The sequence below is a fragment of the Carassius carassius genome, chromosome 36 (assembly GCF_963082965.1).
Source record: "Carassius carassius chromosome 36, fCarCar2.1, whole genome shotgun sequence".
NCBI lineage: Eukaryota > Metazoa > Chordata > Actinopteri > Cypriniformes > Cyprinidae > Carassius > Carassius carassius.
In genome coordinates, this window is record NC_081790.1 from 9,798,377 (window position 1) to 9,818,697 (window position 20,321).

General features: G+C 39.1%; 2 protein-coding genes across 2 annotated transcripts in view; both read left to right on the plus strand.

Annotated features, from left to right (window-relative positions):
• Positions 1–13,811, plus strand: part of atp2a2b (ATPase sarcoplasmic/endoplasmic reticulum Ca2+ transporting 2b) — a 30,944-nt gene extending 17,133 nt beyond the window's left edge. The window contains exons 6-20 of the mRNA XM_059526163.1: positions 262–342; positions 1,423–1,508; positions 2,503–2,967; positions 4,845–4,933; positions 5,025–5,127; positions 5,744–5,875; positions 5,984–6,103; positions 6,219–6,437; positions 6,530–6,865; positions 7,141–7,361; positions 8,850–9,052; positions 9,151–9,236; positions 9,336–9,469; positions 10,579–10,696; positions 10,848–13,811. Of these exons, the coding sequence (XP_059382146.1) occupies positions 262–342; positions 1,423–1,508; positions 2,503–2,967; positions 4,845–4,933; positions 5,025–5,127; positions 5,744–5,875; positions 5,984–6,103; positions 6,219–6,437; positions 6,530–6,865; positions 7,141–7,361; positions 8,850–9,052; positions 9,151–9,236; positions 9,336–9,469; positions 10,579–10,696; positions 10,848–11,117 (2,663 nt within the window). The 3' untranslated portion in view covers positions 11,118–13,811. The remainder of the gene's footprint in view (positions 1–261; positions 343–1,422; positions 1,509–2,502; positions 2,968–4,844; positions 4,934–5,024; positions 5,128–5,743; positions 5,876–5,983; positions 6,104–6,218; positions 6,438–6,529; positions 6,866–7,140; positions 7,362–8,849; positions 9,053–9,150; positions 9,237–9,335; positions 9,470–10,578; positions 10,697–10,847) is intronic.
• Positions 13,812–14,535: 724 nt separating this feature from the next.
• Positions 14,536–20,321, plus strand: part of bcr (BCR activator of RhoGEF and GTPase) — an 88,764-nt gene continuing 82,978 nt past the window's right edge. The window contains exon 1 of the mRNA XM_059526164.1: positions 14,536–16,789. Within this exon, the coding sequence (XP_059382147.1) occupies positions 15,301–16,789 (1,489 nt within the window). The 5' untranslated portion in view covers positions 14,536–15,300. The remainder of the gene's footprint in view (positions 16,790–20,321) is intronic.

A 20,321-nucleotide genomic window follows, 5' to 3' on the forward strand; every position in this document is an offset into this window, starting at 1 on the left:
TGAAATTCAAGAGCTTCTTTCTTGGAGGTTCATGGTTTCGACTTGACATTTGAAAGTGTAGTGGCACCTTTACTGTCATCGGTGGTACCGCTGTTTTGCTTTGCTTGTATCTTTCTTCTGAAGTGTTCTGGCTCTTTTATTTTGGTTTGATATGTTCTTATAAATTTGGAACACCATGACCGTGTTAGTTTTTTTCTGGCGTTGTTCACTGCAAGCACTGGATTTATCTCCATCTAACAGCATGTTTTCGTTTCCTTTTAGTGGGTGACAAAGTTCCTGCTGACATTCGCTTGACTTCAATCAAGTCAACAACCCTGAGGGTGGACCAGTCCATTCTAACAGGTGAAAACAATGGTTTTTAATTAATCCAAGTAGGCTTTTTGAAGGTGACACAGGTGAAAATAATAAGTTTTACAAGCAACAGGATACATCACATTTTAAATAAATAAAGAAACCCACATAGCATTTAAATAAATTTAGAATGTTTAAATACTACAAATTCTACATTCAAAATTTTAAATCTACTTCACTTTCCTCTAGCAGTCTATATGTGACTTTTGAAATTTGTATTCTTAGTTTGTACTGAATTGAGTTTAATATATATTGTTGTGCTCAAATATCTTTTCATAATGTGAATATCTGCCTAGAGTTCACTAAACTTAGTAAAAGGCAGACCTACTACTGGTGCTTGCATTTGTCCTGGATTTGCATGAACAAGATTGGAAGTAAAGTGCATATGCATATACCATTTGTTGTTTTGTGTTAATTTTTGACTTTGTCAAAGAAAATGTGACTTTAAAGAAATTATTTTTCTACCCAGGTTTTATTTTTTGCAGCCTTTATAATACTTTTTTTAATATATATAATTCCACAACATTTTTTTATCTAATCGCAAAACTTTGGTTAAATAAAGTTTCAGCAAATTGAGCAGCGCAGACGTTCCATTGAACAGTGGTGCGGGAAACATTGACACAGTAAGCCACCTTATAAAGTCAGTTCAGTAGTAGATTTGAGGTGGAAAAATAAGTTTAGTCTTTTTTTTTCTGAGAAGGTTCAGTGCTGCTTATTTTAAAGGGAGGTCAGCTGTGCTCAGTTTCTGCAGTCCAGTAAGGGGGAAAGACAGTAAGCAAGTGTTCTTGGAGTCAGGTCTTGCTACACTGCCTTAATTGGTAATGGTCCGTTTGACTTTTCCACATCTTTTAGCTGCCTCATCGATGGCTGTTTTTTGTTGGGATTCTTTGCCATCCTGACCAGTACTGAACTGTTTAAGCAATTACACAGATGCCCATCAAGAACTTAAATTTGGCCTCCTGCCTGATGAACTGCTAACCTGATTCTCTTGTACTACTCTAAGCTTAGAGGGCAGTCAGGTGGTAGTAGTGGAATTTTGATTTTACCATCTTGTCATCTGTATCTTCACAGGAGAATCTGTGTCAGTAATCAAGCACACAGACCCTGTCCCTGACCCTCGTGCTGTGAACCAGGACAAGAAGAACATGCTCTTCTCTGTAAGTCACACCTCTGATGATGACTGCTGTCAGCTTATTATTTGTGGTGCCTGATAATGCAGACCTTGTTAATATTTGTGCTAAGATTTAGAGGTAAAGATTTTTTTTTTTTTCACTCAAAAAATTTAAAGTAAGGTACAGTTAAAAGGTTTGGGATTGGTAAGATTTCTTTAATGTCTTTAAAAGAAGTCTAATGCTCACCAAGGCAGTATTTATTTGATTAAAAATAGGTTTATTGTGAAACTTTATCACTCACTTTATCACAAACTTTGCCCAGATGGAAGAAATTTGTATTCCGGATTTTAAAAATTAGGTTGAAAGTGGTGAGCCAATGTTTATTTTTGTTACAGCTCATAATGACCGAAATTAAAACGTGTACTCTGTTGTCTAAAAAACGAAAACTGTTCAAAACTAATGCTACAGGCATCAAAACATTAGAATAAAATTGTAAAAGTTACATTTAAACACTGTTATAAAATTATTAATGTTTTAAAGAAAAACTATAAATGATGGCAAAGGTAATCTAGATATAAATATAAAGCAAACAAGGGTAACACTTTAGAATAGGTAACACTTTGTTAACTATTAACTACGACATTTCTCTCAATAAATTCTTAATTTGCTGCTTATTAATAGTTAGTAGGGTAGTTGTTAGGTTTAGGTATTGGGTAAGATTAGGGATGTAGAATAAGGCATTAATATGTTCTTAATTAGCACTAATACATGGCTAATATTCTAGTAATATGCATGCTAATAAGCAACTAATAGGTGTTACCTATTCTGAAGTGTTACCCAAACAAGCATACACGGTGAAATATCCAATACTGGTAGATTCCAATTTAATTTAAAATCTTGAATATTGTGTGATTTGTGCATCTTTATCTGCATGGTTTAGGACAGTCACTAGTAAACTTAAAGGAGATGTTAGGTTGTTTATATTCGGTATGATCATAATTTATAGCTTTAAAACACCCCTTTGACTTCATGCTTACAGGGTACCAACATTGCTGCAGGCAAAGCAGTGGGAGTAGTGGTTGCCACGGGCGTGAACACCGAAATCGGCAAAATCCGTGATGAGATGGCAGCCACAGAGCAGGAGCGCACACCGCTGCAGCAGAAACTGGACGAGTTCGGCCAGCAGCTCTCCAAGGTCATCTCGCTCATCTGCATCGCCGTTTGGATGATCAACATCGGACACTTCAACGATCCCGTTCACGGCGGCTCGTGGATCCGCGGGGCCGTGTACTACTTTAAGATCGCTGTCGCACTGGCCGTGGCCGCCATCCCTGAAGGCCTGCCTGCTGTCATCACCACCTGTCTGGCTCTGGGCACCCGTCGCATGGCCAAGAAGAACGCCATCGTACGCTCTCTGCCCTCGGTGGAGACCCTCGGCTGCACCTCGGTCATATGCTCGGACAAGACCGGCACACTGACCACCAACCAGATGTCCGTTTGCAGGGTAAGAATGCTGGGGATGTTCCAGCTGAGAGAAATGAGCAGCTTCAGGGCTCATCAAAGAAAAAATAATCACTTACAACCCCCAGCTATTACAAATTGCGTTTAGGCCATAATTTCAATCCTTGGCAACAGTGAGTCTGTTATTGTTTAGAAATTTGCGGGCTGGGGTTCAGCCAAGAACCGAGAGCAATATTACTGCAGACAATTGGCTGAAATACTCATGAAAAAAAAAAAGACACTTTCATGATTTAAAGCCGTGGGAAAACTATTAAACTGCAGCTTTGATATTGACATGATTAATAATTTGGTTTTATCTTTGCGTTCCTCATGGCCTTTTGTTGGACCACCCCAGTTTGCCTTTTGATTCTCTCTTTGGTTGTTTTCCTGTCTGATAGGATTCCTTTCCAAGGTTTATTTTATCTCCCCCTCATCCTGTACTTTTCTCCTCGCAACTTTTGTCTTCCCCCTCATCTGTTCTTCTTTCTGTTCTTTTCCACCTTTACTGTGAGAGCTGATCAGTATGCAGTAGTCACTTACTTGCAGTAGTGTTGCATAACTGACCTAGTGTGTGAGATCTGTCTGTGATCCACAGCAGCTCCTTCGCTGTGGGCTGTATACAAGCCGAATGTGTGGCGCTGCTAATTTCAATCCGTTTTCTGCCTTATAAATGTTGAAGTTCGTACCAGACTTGTTTTTATTCTTAATAGAGATGATTTCTTTGAATGCTCAGGATGTGGCTTTACCCTAAATGTCCCGTTTGCCTCGACTGTCTAAAATAATACTATATGGGAAGGGTGCATCTAAAATTAGCCACGTTTCAACAGAAGGAATGCAATCTTGTTAACCCTGACCCTAAATATTAAACTTGTACTTGTATTAAACGTGTAAATCATCCTGCACTGTTTCCGCTACAGAAACACACAATACTAGTGAACTTGCATCTTATTGAGGCGCTTATCGTTCGCCTGATATGGATTTTTGACATTTAATGCTGAGAGCAGGGTGGCTGATATATGATATACATTTAATTTTAAACACAAGATACAATTCAAATTATATCGCTCCGGTTTTGTAAAATGCCAAAGAAATGTTTGATTTGTTAGCGAATTGTTCTTTCGAGTCTGTTCCTTTCAGGGAATCATTCAAATCCGGTTCTGCTTTCAAAATGATCTGAATGCTCCATTAGTGACTCCATTCTCATCTGGTGAAATGATCTTTCCTCAAATTATTGTGAAGCTCATGTAAATGTCAAGGAAATTTTGTTTAAAAAAAAAAAAGTGCACAGAAGCATTATAAAATTTGAGAGATTTGCCACCCAAGCACCTAGTTTGGATTTAGTTTTCTTTCACATTTTCCTGTTGCTCACTAACTGTTAGCTTAGAAAAGTTTTTTTTTTCTTCTGCTAATCATGCCTTCATTCTCAGCAGTGCCCAGCACCTTCGAGATTAATGCCTGTCTCCTTCTCTCTCCCACACACACGTCTGTCTCCATCTTTCGAATGTGGTCCGCTGGGTTTTAGCACTACAGCAGGAACACTGTTCCACTTTACCATCCCACTCGCTCTCATCTCTTTTATTCTCTTCTCTTCTCTTTCTTGACAAATCCGGGGGATCTGATTGTGCTCTGTGCTTAAAAATATCCTCAATACTCATTTGCTTATGTTTCAGGATTTTGGTGGGGTTTTAAAGCTCCTCTGAACTCAGGTTCACTCATAAGTTAGTGTCATTAAGTGTTTACATCTGTAGTAGTGCTAGTGTGTCCAGGTCAGGTGGAGGAGGGATGTTCTCAAACATCAGACATGTTCTGTTGCGGATTGTTCTGCCACCTGCTGGTAGAGATTTGTTTGATTTTAATGTGTTTTTGTTGTTATTGTTGCAGATGTTCATTGTTGATCAGGCAAATGCAAACAGCTGCTCTCTCAAAGAGTTCACCATTACCGGCTCCACATATGCCCCTGAAGGACAAGTGTGAGTTTTACTGCCCCACATGCACACTGGTAACTCAAAGTGCATTAGCCGCCTCTATTGATCATCCTCTTATTTATTTTTTTCGCTCCAGGTTTAATGAGGGTAAACCAGTCCGATGCTCCCAGTATGAAGCTCTGGTTGAAATGGCCACCATCTGTGCTCTGTGCAATGACTCGTCTCTGGATTACAATGAGGTTTGTTATTAACATGTTCTGGTAAATGCAGCACCCCTGTTGTGCTGAGATACACAATGTAGTAATGTAGTAACGGCTATGATGTTAAACACCTGTTCACACACAGAAGGTAGGAACTAATGTATAGAACAGTTTGTTTTAGTAGATGAATGTGACTTCATGAAGTTGCTTTAAAATAAACTTAACAAAATTGTCTTTTTTTTTTTTTTTTTTTTTTTTCATTTTCCAGTATTTTTTTTTTTTTTTTTGTATGTAGTATTTAGTAGTTTTATAGAAGCCTCTGTAGGTCCCTTGTTTGAAAAATACAGCATGTGATTTAGTTTCTAATATATTTATGTAACAAATTAATTTATCATATATAATCTGTATCGGCTGATATTACCTTTTCTGCCTACTAATATCTGTTTTATAAGCACTAATAAATGCCAATTTACTTATAAGCATCTAGTTAATAGTGAGAATTGTTCCCTATACTAAAGTGTTACTGAAACTTTTTGTATAATTTAAAGATTAATATATGATTTTAATAGAATCAATGTTAATAGCTGTGTATCCCTAGTGCTTACATTATCAAACAGCATTTTTGAAACATTTCTAAAGAATTTTTCTATGTCAGGCCAAAGGTGTGTACGAGAAGGTGGGTGAAGCCACAGAGACAGCCCTCACTTGCCTGGTGGAGAAAATGAATGTGTTCGACACACAACTGAAGGGCCTTTCCAAGGTTGAGAGGGCAAATGCTTGCAACTCGGTAAGTCAGACAATTTCCAAACCCTAGTGGGGTGTCTGGTTGTGGAAGCCACATTTATTTTGACAAGGCAGCTCTAATATCGGAGTATTTCGTTGATCTTGATCTCAGGTCATCAAACAACTGATGAAGAAGGAATTCACTCTGGAATTCTCCCGAGATAGGAAGTCCATGTCGGTCTATTGCACTCCCAACAAAGCTCGCTCCTCCATTGGCAAGATGTTTGTTAAGGTAACATCACATTTTTAACACTTGATTTGTTCCACACAGGTCTGCTTTGTCTGAAATGTATTGTGGTGCAACAAAGTGCCTGCAACTTTCTTAAACTCATTATTTCTGGGTGCAGGGTGCTCCAGAGGGAGTGATTGACAGATGCACGCACATTCGTGTAGGTGGGAATAAGGTTGCACTGACCGCAGGCATTAAAGAGAAGATCATGTCGGTGATCCGTGAGTACGGCACAGGACGTGACACACTGCGCTGTCTGGCTCTTGCCACCAGAGACAACCCATTGAGTAAAGAGAGCATGGTGCTGGAGGACGCGAACAGATTCATTGAGTACGAGGTGAGAAGGGCATCTCTGCTATAGCATATAAATAATTTATTATCCATTTTTATTCATTAATAGTCTTATCATAATTGCTGCTTTTCCTTTAGACGGACCTGACCTTTGTGGGATGTGTGGGTATGCTGGATCCACCCAGAGCTGAGGTGGCTGCTTCCATCAAACTTTGTCGTCAAGCGGGCATCCGAGTCATCATGATCACAGGCGACAACAAGGGCACGGCCGTCGCCATCTGCAGACGCATTGGAATCTTTGGAGAGCACGACGATGTGTCACAAATGGCCTACACTGGCCGAGAGTTTGACGATCTGTCTGCTGCCACCCAGCGCGAGGCGGTGGTCTCGGCCCGTTGCTTTGCCCGTGTCGAGCCATCTCACAAATCCAAGATTGTGGAGTTTCTGCAGTCCTACGATGAGATCACTGCCATGGTAAACTAGAATCCAGTGAAATCATAACACGTACTCATTGAATGGTTTTATATATATGACTTTTCAAAAACTTGGGTTTGGTAAGATTTTTTGGGATGCTTTTAAAAGTCTCTTACACTCACCAAAGCTGCATTTATTTGATTAAAAAAAAGAGATCACTCCAAACTTTTCAAGAGTAGTGTATATTTATTTAAAAATATGATTCTACATTAGGATTTCTTCTGTTAGAATCATTCTCTCTCAGCTGACCTGCCATGCTGTGTTCATTCCCACAGACTGGAGATGGTGTGAATGATGCACCTGCTCTGAAAAAAGCTGAAATTGGCATTGCTATGGGCTCGGGCACAGCCGTGGCTAAGACTGCCTCTGAGATGGTCCTTGCTGACGATAACTTTGCCACCATTGTTGCTGCTGTGGAAGAGGGTCGAGCCATTTACAACAATATGAAACAATTCATCCGCTACCTCATCTCCTCAAATGTCGGCGAGGTGGTCTGGTAAGGATCTTAACCTTTTGTTAACATTTCAGGAATGCATTCTGTATTATCAGTGGCACGTTACTCCAAACTTACTTATGCCTTTCATTTAAAATTGCTCTTTCAATCAATTTCACGTACACTTGATCTGATCTATTTACAGACTTGAGGGAAGACTTTAAATTACAGGGGTGCACATAATTCTTTCAGCCTGGTTCTCATAAGAGAACCTGGAGATTTGGTTTGGTCCTCAAACAGCATATAGCGTGACCCATTAAATATAACTATAAAAAATGTATTAATAATTATAATATTATTGCACTTTTAGTTTAAAAAAATAAAATAATAGTAAATAAACTAAATAATAGTGTGTGATTTATTATTAAAAATAAAAGGTCCTAGTAATTAATACAAATACATTTATTTTATAGTAAACTTAAAATTAAAATGGTAATATTTACTACTACTTTCTTTGTTTACCTATTTAAGAAGAATCGCTTTATGTATTCACCAATTTTATGTCGCTTTGGATAAAAGCGTCTAAAAATAAATACAAGCGTTTTCATCATAATCAGCAGGCTTTTATTTTGGCAGGTTGCTGGCAAGTAAGTATACGCGCTTCCGGATTTAGCATTGCTGCTGATTAAAGAGTGTCAGTGGATGAATGTCACAGTTTTGCATTGTGCTTTGAAAATGGCATGGCGTAGCCTAAATTTATGCTTTCAGGTTGAAAATAAAACTTATATAGTACAGTTTGTGATCTAAAATGGTAATTGTGTATTAACAGCTGTCAACCAAGTCGGTGCGCAAATGCGCTGTCAGAACATATTTATATAAAGCATTTTTTATTTTGGTCGCGCATGCGAACCTGCGGACAACTTATGTGCACCCCTGTTAATAAATGTTTTTGAATGGAGAACACCGAGGCTGCATTTATTTTATTTTAAATACAGTCCAACTGTAATGTTGTGACTTTAAAATATTAATATAGAAACAGTCATGCAATATTTGAATATGTATGTGAATTTTCAGCAGCCATTATTCCAGTCTTCAGTCTTTCTGAAATCATTCTAATATGCTCAAGTAATTGAATAGAAAGTTAAAAAGGACAGCGCATACATTAGCTTATAAATGTCTTTACTGTCACTCTTGATCAATTTAATGTGCCTTAAAATAATTAATCATACTGATCCAAAACCTTTGAATCATTAATGGTAGTGTTTAAAGGGTTTTTTAGTGAGAAGGCCCTGGGTGTTACATGAGTGTTACATGAGTGGTTATTATACAAAATGTTTGATATTATGTTCTTCATTAAATTGTTTAATCAAGGTTTATGATTCATCCTAAATGTGCAATTTAGTCTCCATCTTAAAAGTGATACTATATAAATGGCAGGACAGTGAAATTTATTCCTTGAGCAAACTACGATCACTGCCAAGGTCTTTTTGACAGTGTTCCAGTTGTTATCTAAGCACATAACTCACTCACATTGTGTTTTCTCTCTGGCAGTATTTTCTTAACGGCAGCTCTGGGCTTCCCCGAGGCTCTGATCCCAGTTCAGCTTCTGTGGGTGAATCTGGTGACCGACGGTCTGCCTGCGACTGCACTGGGCTTCAACCCACCCGACCTGGACATTATGAGCAAACCCCCTCGCAATGCCAGAGAACCCCTCATCTCTGGATGGCTCTTCTTCAGATACCTGATCATTGGCTGTGAGTGCATCATATTTATTTATTTTTACTAGTTTTTCCCTTTTTTTTTGGCTAAAGAAAGTGAGATTTGACACATTGTTCTCCATGTCACCCTATAGGTTATGTGGGTGCTGCTACTGTAGGTGCTGCTACGTGGTGGTTCATTGCTGCTGAAGATGGGCCCAGAGTCACCATCTATCAACTGGTTAGAAACAGCCCCTTACATTTCAATACAATTTTGTTTCTCAAACAAATGCATTCTTATGTTTAACTATACCTCTGTCTTTTTTTTTTATCCCCACAGAGTCACTTCCTTCAGTGTGCACCAGACAACCCTGAGTTTGAGGGTCTGAAGTGTGAAGTGTTCGAGTCTCCCTATCCCATGACCATGGCGCTGTCTGTACTAGTCACCATTGAGATGTGCAATGCCCTCAACAGGTCAGTATCGGAAGTGTGCTGCAATAAAGAAATGGCTTATCCCTGAAAATGCCCCAATTGACGCATCATGAAAACCTGCCCTCCTTTCTGTTTTGATGTCTGACAAGCCATGCCTCTCTCATGTTCTCGCTCAGTAAAAAATACATCGCAGAGCAAAGAGAAACTGAAAACGTGTGGACAGACAAGACAGAGCAGGTTACGTGTATGAAACAAGCTCTCAGTCTTTAAAAAGTAGGCCTTTTTTTTTTTTTTTTTTTTTAATTCAAACAAAAACAGTTTTGTGGCTCTTAAATGCGTTGTGACAGATCGCTTGTAGTGCCTCAGCTCTAGCAGCACACGTGAACTGAAGCACGGAATAAACATGAATGAACATCATAACGTATTTTATTTCAACCATGAAAAGACGTCAATACACACAATTTAGGTTTAAGACCACTTATGTTCGTCTACTCTCCTGTCTGATTTGTTTGTCGGGCAAGATGGCGGATTCAGCGTTATGATTGGTCAGATCGTTTGTCAAACAAGCTTTTTGCGAACTTTTTTTTGTCAATTAAGTTCCTATTTACTATTTATCTGCTATTAAGATTTATCAGTTCACAAAGATGTTGTATTCACTTGGAAGTAACTTTGTAAGCATATGTTGTCAGATTTTAAAAGTTTAGAATTTTTCGATTTTGTGACTGCATAAATTACTTGCATCTTTTTTTGCATTAACAATTTTGATAAAGCATTTTATTAAATTTAGTTTCAAGTTATTTGTATAGCTCTTTTCATAATACATTTGTCTTAAAACTGCTTTACAAAAAATGCTTTTTTAAAAGGCACAATTGGAAAGTATTCTGTTATCAGAAACATGAGTGTATCAAATAATTTAATAAAGGATAAATTAGAGCTAATATTAAAGACCGTTTTGTAAAAAGGAAAAAAAAGTGCTAAAAGACAGTTACAAATGCTTCCTTTTTTTGATGAGGGACAATACTTTTAAACCCCATTTACACTTGTATTCAGCTATCAGCTGAAATGGATTTTAATACCAGGTGTTAACCGCATACGTGGTTGAATGTGAGACTGAATATTTACAATGTTATCTTGTTGATGTCCTGTCATAGTGTTTCTGAGAACCAATCTCTGCTTCGCATGCCCCCCTGGGAGAATGTGTGGCTGCTTGGAGCCATCTGTCTCTCCATGTCCCTCCACTTCCTTATCCTTTATGTGGAGCCCCTGCCGGTAAGATCAGTTTTGATCAATAAGATGCTCAGGATCATAATTTATGTATTTATATTGTTTTGTGATCAAACTGTTCTGAGTTTAGTAAATTGTCCATTTATTATTTACGCTGTGTATTAGTTCAAATGACTCTACATTGTTTTCTCTACAGATGATCTTCCAGATCACCCCACTGAACTTGATCCAGTGGCTTACGGTGTTGAAGATTTCCCTGCCTGTCATCTTGCTGGACGAAGTGCTCAAGTTTGTGGCCAGAAACTACCTGGACAAGCCCAATGACCTGGACGGTCCCAAGGGCAAGGCCTGCTCACTCAGCACCTGCACAGAGGGCATTTCCTGGCCTTTCGTGGCTCTCTCACTCCCCCTTGTGCTGTGGATCTACAGCACTGATACTAACTTGGCCGAAATGTTCTGGTCTTGACTGAAATGAGCACAGATGTGTATAGATGGTGTGTACGTGTGTCTGTGTGTGTGGTTGTGCGTTTAAAGTGTGCCTCCGCAACAGAGAATGTGTACGAGAAGGACAGGATTAACTCAAAAATAACCATGATATAGAAATATAACCTTTTTTTTTTTTAACATGTCCACTGATGATTGAGGAGACCATGCAGATCTGAAGTCTTCAAGTATTAGTGATTTTTGTTTTCTTTTTTTTTTATTGCATTTTTAATAATTTGTTTAATGTCTTATTTCAAACCAGTATCAATGATGATATCCAATTTGGTTTGTCCCCAAATGATGTTTAAATGGCTGAATAAGAGAAAAAAGTGCTTGTGTAAAGACATTTAACACTATTTTATGCAATTGTTCATTTGTTTTTATTTGTTCAGTTTGCTAATCGAGAGCTGAGTGGGTAGGGCAGAAAGAGAGCGAGAACAAGACAGAACTGTTTACTAATGTTTACCTTGGTGTCTTCGGCGTGAACATCGCTCAATGGACTAGCATGGTGTTTCAAAGCAGCATGGGAAAGAGTGCTGGATGAAAGCTGCATGTTCTGTATTTTGCATGCATTTTGTGTGGTTTTTCACTTATTATTTGTACCTGTATGCCTTTCCCTATGTGTAATAACATCCCTTTTTATGGGTATACATTGTGTTTCCACTATTACCTTACACTTTTGATTAGTAAAGCCAGTTTTTCTGCACTAGGCAGAGTACAGCTACCTCAGGACTGTCAGATTAGACTCTCTCTGGTTGCTTCCCCCCCCCTACTTAGCTTTACAACGCTTGTACACATTAATGCATTTGGTCTGCCTCAATTTGATGATAAACAGAACTCAATCTGCAATTTTGACCCTAACTAATATATTTTAAGTTTTTTTGTTTGTTTGTTTGTTTTTGTTTTCACTGTATTTTATAATTGATTGAACTTAATTTAGGGGTTTTGTTTTGGGGAGGTGTGGGTGAACAAAAGAGGCTAACGTTTAGTGGGTGAGGCCAGTGACAAAGGAGTAGAAAATGTAACCAGCAAAGGTTTAGGTGTTGCATTCAAAACATGATTTTTTTTACAATGCAAAACCAAAATGTTTCATGCTACCTTTTTTCTCTATTTTTAGGAAAATACACTCATGAACCATTTGAATTAAAATGCGTGTCTTCATTTTACTAGCTGGTCTGTTCCCGTGATGCAACCCGGCAAGTTTTAGGAGCAAATATACTTGAATAAATGAAATTAATGTACAGAGATTTAGTTGCATAGCTAAGCACAAGATTGACAGCTGGGAGGGGCTTCCTTGAAAAGAGTTTCCTGTTTGGCCCTCACCAGCCAGTCTGGTAGTGGCCTGTATATTTGTACACATGCAGCACATATATCTGAACGGTACAACAATTTTTTTTTTTTTTATGAAATCAAGCTTTCTGGCATTTAGTTGTCCATTGCATCACACTAGTTCTTGCTTGCTTAAATGGATGCATGTCCCTGACTGTGCCCTTGGTGTGGAATTTCATTTTTTTTTCTAACAATCATAAACATTCCCTTAGCCTTCAGTGGATTTAAATTTAAGCGAGTGCCGTTGACATTGCTGCCACTCATTTCTCTGCTCCTTTTCACCATGTTACAACAATGTCCTGAAGCCTCAAGTTTTCTGACAATGGACCAACCCTGCTAACATGTAAACCTGTTGAATTTCCACTATGACTACTGTAGCTGTTTATAGCTGCATTTAACACATGGCCAAATCAGCTTGAATACATTCCACTGTTATATTCAACTGCAATATATGCTGTTTTTAAGAAATATATAATATATTGTAAAGACTTGGTCAAATTACTTGTGTGATTGTTTGCTTTACCCCATATAATTTAAATCTTGTCTCTGAATGAAATGAATACACCGTTAGTTTTTATTAGGATGGTCCGTACACTGTTGTCTGACTTGCTCAGGAACTACACTTGGATGTTGGCATAAAAGACTCCAATGAAAACACTATTGCCATTAGAAATATGTTGCAGTCTCTTCTTTTTTTTTTTTAGGAAATGTTGCCTTTTGTATTAATTACTCATACAGTTATTTTCCTCTGTCATACTTGCTAATATGCTAAATATTTATTTAATAGAGCACTTGAGCATTTCCATTTAATTCTAAAACATACAAAAAATTCCTATTTCGTAATTGGTTTTTATTGGCAAATATTGCTTCTGCTTGTGTTGGGAAACCTCAGGCTTCTTTTTTTGTGTTGTCCATTTTGAGTGGCTTCATTTAGCTGAACATCAGAACTTGCATGTTGAATGTGCAGTTCAGAGAAAATAGCCACCATTGCACTGCCATATCACATGTAAGAGTGGACCCAGTAATGCAAACTATTCACTAGTAAAACTTAATAAATGACAGAGAAATGAGTGTATATGGAGGCAAGCAGCATCAGCAGCATAACTTTCTACCCTGCATGACAATGTCTACATTGCCTAATGGAGAGTTTGCTGCATTTGTTTTTCTGTGTAAATTGTCATAGTTTTATATACATGTATTATATAGTATAATGCATGCCTTCAGTTGTAATTAGCCAAATAATTTGATCTATATTTATATAGCAACTTGCTGTGTACATTGCTGCTAAATGGTATGATATGATTAAACACGTCATTTTACAAATAAAAACTGCAGTTGATTTTACCAATGCTGACGTTTATGCGTTGTGCCTCTCTATGTATGTCTGTTAGGAAAAGCAATTTAATAAATTTAAATATACATAAAATGAAGGAGTAGGATTTTCCTTTATTCAGTTAACTGAATTAGTGTCGTTTGTCAGTAGAAAAAAAAAAAACTCAAAAGCGGACAATACGTGGTTCTTGTCATTGTCCCTAAAATAATAAATTAAGCCATGAGTTCATTCATTAAATTTCCATAAAAAACAATGTATGTTTTGTTGAAGGTATACAATCTTAAAGATGTCCTGAGCTGTCGTGTCTAAGATTGAACACTTGAAGGCGACAGAGACAATGTTTGGCGCTAAAATAAGGTCCAATTACAATGACATCATCTTATTACACATATAAACACAGCTGCATCTTTTCTGCAACCAGTGACCAAAATCGATTAAATTGACAATAGCATAAATGAAGCCACGCAGAATGCACATTTTACAGTGCCTATTATTAGATATCCAAAAGTAAAGACACGAAGGCTGAACGAGCATGTAAACGCGACTCAGTTTAAACAAAACAGACTGCATTGCCTTAATAAAATGTTTGATATTTAAACCACACCACGATTATTAAAAGCTCCCTGACCTATGCGGTGAAGCAGCCTGTCGCTTTAAATCGAACCCATGCTGGGAGAGCTGCCAATCATGTCTCTTAGTCCCGCCCCTTCCTGCAGCAGCAGCAGCAGCGGTGTCTAGTGCCTTTTCATACAGACATATGCATTACGTACAGCAGACACGCCAAATCTGCACAGTCTATTTATCAGCGACGAAATGGGATAATCTTGAGCGTCTTTAGAGAATTTCTTCAACGGGAACTAAACGACCGATCAAGGAGAGTGATTTTATTAGTTATTTATTATAATTTCCAGTCTACACAGACGTAAGCACAAACGGCTGTGGGGATAATGGTGATAAAAAAGAAATCATATTATGAACGCAGGACAACTGGAATAGATCGCCACAGACACGACCGGACCGTATAATTTGTTTATGGCGACCAGTTTAATTTGAAAAGCTTTCTAAAGAGTATTTTGATTATCTCTTGCGCTCTGGAGAACAAATGCTGTCATTGTGCTGGGGACCGAGATTTGTGCGCGTGATATTCTGCAAGTGGTCTCGTCGGAATGGTGCGCGAGATGAGACTGCGCGTGCCTTTATTGTTTCCGCGCGACAAGCTCAATAACGGTCGTTCTGTGGTTGAACAACTCGAGCCCAACGACGACAATTTTGGTACGGAAAGACAGACTTCTAGTGACAATTCCAGGGAAATCATGAACGAAGTGTTTTGTAAACGTTTGTATTAAGTGTTATCGAAGAAATATTCTTTATTATGAACGGGCACTGCCGACTTTTCATACTTTCCTCAATTTTCCTTTTCTTCAGCTAAATTCCACTTAGTTGGAGATACTTGACCGTGTGTTTCTTACCAATTTGGTATTTTCAAATAGCCTGAGCAAACACAATGGTGGAGCCTGTGGGTTTCATTGAAGCCTGGAAAGCACAGTTTCCAGAGTCCGAGCCTCCGAAGATGGAGCTGAGGTCTGTTGGGGGAATCGAACAAGAACTGGAGAAGTGCAAAGCGTCCATAAGACGCTTGGAAATGGAGGTGAACAAAGAGCGCTTCCGGATGATCTACCTTCAAACGCTGCTGGCCAAGGAGCGAAAGAGCTACGACCGGCAAAGATGGGGTTTCAGGAAGCCACCTCACATGACCGAAGGAGACCCCCAACCTGTTGCAGCCGATTCTCAGTATCTCCATGCACAGGAGCAGGGACAGCCAGAGCGCAGCAGGTTTCAGCCTGTGGGGGAGTCCAGAGTGAAACCACGACCACCCCCGGCCAGGAAGTCAGCCTCCCACGGTGATGGATTGGAGCTACAGTCATCATTTGAGGCGCACCAGGCAGGGCCGGTTAGTGAGACCGACGGGCTCTCGCCAACCACACAGAGGGGTGGAGTTTCCCCTCGCAGACCCCATCCACCTCCTGACAAGGAGTTACCCTCAGATCCGTCCCCCAAAGACAAGCCGGGCATGGGGCTCGGGGTGGCTGCCTTGCGTTCGAACTTTGAGAGAATCAAACGGGCCAACTCACAGTCAGCCAGTGATGGAAAATCAGGCCAAGAGAAACCATTCTACACCAACGTTGAGTTCCATCATGACAGGGGCCTGGTAAAAGTCAACGACCGTGAGGTCTCAGACAAAATTAGTTCTCTTGGGAACCAAGCCATGCAGATGGAGCGCAAAAGGTCACTTCATTCACTTCCAGGCAACCTTGCTACGGTCGCAGGTGATCTACGCCCCAGGCCTGTCTATAGGGGGCGCTCTACTGAAAGCACCTGCGGATACGACGCCGAGTATGAAGACGGCGAACCCAGTCCTCGCTACAGCACTGCGAGACCAAACGGGGCCAAACCACCACCGCCGCCATGGCAGCCATCAGATTTCCAGCCATACACTAGTGTTTATGTCGGAGGGATGATGTCAGGAGAAGTTGGCGACGGTAGGGTCACTATGAGAGACCATGGAGGAAGTGACGACCATCTTCTCACCTGGCCCAGGAGGTCGTACTCCCCTGGAAGTTTCGAGGATGTGGGAGGCGGTGGAGGCGGATACACCCCAGACTGCAGCTCCAATGAGAACCTGACATCCAGCGAGGAAGACTTCTCCTCGGGACAGTCCAGTCACGTGTCGCCCAGCCCTACGACAGCCTACCGCCGCCCACTCCGAGAGAAGAGTCGCTCACCTTCTCAGAACTCCCAGAATTCCCAGCACTCGTTTGACAGCAGCAGTCCCCCTACACCCCAGACGCAGAAACGACACCGGCAGCAACATGTCGTAGTGTCTGAGGCCACCATTGTGGGTGTAAGGAAAACAGGACAAATCTGGCCCCATGATGGAGACTCTGTTGCCTCCAGTCGTGCGTCCCATGATAACAGTTACCATGGAGATCTGGGTAAGTCATGATGATGTTGTTGTTGCTGTTTTTCTTATCACAGGTGAAGAGGTTCCTAACAAATATCAAATGTAGCGAAAAATGAATGGCTTTATATAACACAATTGGTTGCTGTTGTAAGACTAAATGAGATGTGACGTCACTGATGACATCATTGTCAAGCTGATACACTGGGTAGCAATGTGCAGCATGGCTGAATAATTACAAATCAAAGCTTTTGGCCAGACACACTCTTCTTACAGTGATAACGAGTGGGCGTTTTTTTTTTTTTTTCTACTTTGATTGCTTGATCAGTCAACAGCTTTTCCTCCTTTTATATTTTGTTGTCCTTCCATTAAATCCCTCCTCTGTCAGCTTCTGTACTTCCCGTCCCAAGCTATTGTCCACTTTTGTTTCAGGATCTGTCTGTATCGGTCAGATACCGTGGCGACTGGTTGCTGCGATTGGTTAGTTCAGTCCAGTGAGACTCATAAATGAGGATTTGAGGGGTAATTAATTTGACCAGCTTGTTTATGATCATGAGGTCAAGATACATGTGTATGGAGTCAAGATAACACCTTATATATACGCAAAAAAATCACGTTTTGCAAAAGAAAATAAAGTTTTGCAAACGAATTTTGCGTGTCAATCTAGTTTGAGCTTGCGATACCGCTTTCCCTTTGCGCTTCATTTTCTCGCGGCTGTAGACAGTAATGTTTTCTCTTGGTTTAATGTCAAATTAAATTTGATTAACAAGTCGCACCTGACTCTAAGTCGCAGGACCAGCCAAACTATGAAAAAAAAGTGCAACTTATAGTCGGGAAAATACGGTATATATAATATATCCAAGTGGATACTGCACACTGCTGTTGGTTGAGGAGAGACACACATGATTGTACAGCGCTTTGGGTGGACAACAATACACAATAAAGCTCTATATAAATGCATCATTCATTGATTCATATAGGCTAACCGTATATAATTGATAATAATATTATATTAATTAGGGCATTGTTATGCTTCCCCTTTCAATTCGTGTATTGCTTACCTAATTAACGTTCTGTGATAAATTAGTGTTTTCATTTACAAATGAAACTATTGAATTATTCATTTATAATTCTACTATTTATTATTATAGGGTTAGGATATTTATATAGTTATTGTTAAATTCATCCTCTAAAGTGCACTTCCAGTAAAAATTCCTGTCACATAGCATAATCAAAGCTTTATTGGCATGTCGGGCTTTTACAGTATAGGCTATTATTTACAAAACTCTTCAGGGCTGCGTTTTCCTCTGAACTAATGTAAACAAAGAACGCTTCTGTGTGCTGGTGTCCTCCCACAAGTTAAGAGATTTTAAACCAACACTTGCAATTTAATGCTATAAAAGTGTGCACATCGAGAGAAACAGCAGATGTTCACGGTAACAACTTCTTTAACTTGAGCAAACGCTGCTAATACACATACATTTGTTAATAAAGTTAATAAAACGAAAACATGAATGTTTAAATGCTATTGAATAAAAAGAAACGATCCACTCGAAAGTCTCGCTCATCATGACAGGACCTGGATCAGTGAGCTGTCTTGGGCCGATGACGTCACTTCCAGGGAGGCATGTTGTACACGCCCCCGTCCCTTGACTCCACCCCCACGTCAAAACAGTGCCACAAATATAAAGGTAAATCAGTAGCAAAACTCGAGAGGTTGAAGATCTGAATGTGAGAACTTGTCATATTAATATTTGTATTTGTAAGTTAAAATTTACACTCACAGCTCTGATGTGAAAAGTTGAATCTTTCAATTTGCACACACAGACAATGATCAAAACACTCGTGTTTTGAATTGGAAGTTGTAGATTAATAGTCACAAATGTGTAGAATGACATTCACACAAAGAAAATGACATACACACATTTTTACGACATATTTACTTTTGCACTTTACTTCAGTTTCGCTGCACAACGTCAAGTCGGCACTTACAACCTCTCAGATCTGGAAGTACAAGTTCAAATCCTAGCGCTCTGACTTTTGCTACTCTTTTTGCGGTATTCTGTTGCAAAACTCACTTGTGCACTTGTATATGCAGATGTGAGAGAGCAGAGCTGGGGGCGGGGCTTTGGTGCGAATGAAGACATTTTATTGGTCGATGCCCGACCAATGAACAACGCCAATTTTTTTCACTGAATATCCTTAGCTTTGACAGGATTTTAAGACACTGCATTCATTTTGCCATTCAGGTATTATCTAGAAGACAAATAATGCAACATATTTTATATGTATATCCCACTGCATATTGCAGAGTAAACTCGCTGTACAAGAGCATGCTTTGATCTCACCGCCACGCGGTCACGTGGCTCATGTAGCTATCAATAGTACTAAACTGAACGTTTTGTCAATAAGCTTGAAATGTATTAATTAGGACAGACAGCAGTGTCCTTATATTTGCAGTGATTTCTAGTAATTTGTAACGCGTAAAGTGCATTGATTATGCATGGATAACTACATTGACTCATGACTATGCCTTACAATAGCATTTTTTACTGGAAAATGGAACAGCATTATGTTCTCATACTCCTCCTTGGCAAGTTGGCAGTTAAATGTGACTAAACAATTAAGTGTAACTTTTAACCAATAAATTAACTGTACTACATGTTAACTCAGTCCTGTTTAGTTAATTTGAAGAGATCATGGTACTAAATAATATGCGCAATAATTAGGATCCATGAATGACCATTTGAAATATAACATTTTCTAATATGGTTATTATTTACACTACAATAACTGTAGTATTTAGGTTTAAATTCCAGTGCAAAGAGGCACGCTTTAAATTAGAGGCATTTGGTGGCCAGAAAGATAATATTCATATGCAACTCCATTGCTTAAACACTAGATGGCCTTGTTGATGTTTAATAAATACATGTATTTAGCTCTACTAGTTGCTCAAAACAGTATTTCTGGTCATAAGTGCTTATTTTTTAGGTTTTGCTGTTTAATGTACATTTAGACATTATTAAACACTCGATTTTTATTTAAAAAAAAAATAATAATAATAATGTTGCATTTATAAAGGTTCATTACTGACAAGCAAATTGGGAATTTAACCCAATGCAGAAGTTAAAATTATTTTTACAAAACATAAAAATAATAAAAACAGCATTATATTGCAACTCTGGTAGAGTGATATGCAGTGGGATATACATATAAAATATGTTGCATTATTTGTCTACTAGATAATACCTGAATGGCAAAATGAATGCAGTGTCTTAAAATCCTGTCAAAGCTAAGGATATTCAGTGAAAACAATTGGCGTTGTTCATTGGTCGGGCACCGACCAATAAAATGTCTTCATTCGCACCAAAGCCCCGCCCCCAGCTCTGCTCTCTCACATCTGCATATACAAGTGCACAAGTGAGTTTTGCAACAGAATACCGCAAAAAGAGTAGCAAAAGTCAGAGCGCTAGGATTTGAACTTGTACTTCCAGATCTGAGAGGTTGTAAGTGCCGACTTGACGTTGTGCAGCGAAACTGAAGTAAAGTGCAAAAGTAAATATGTC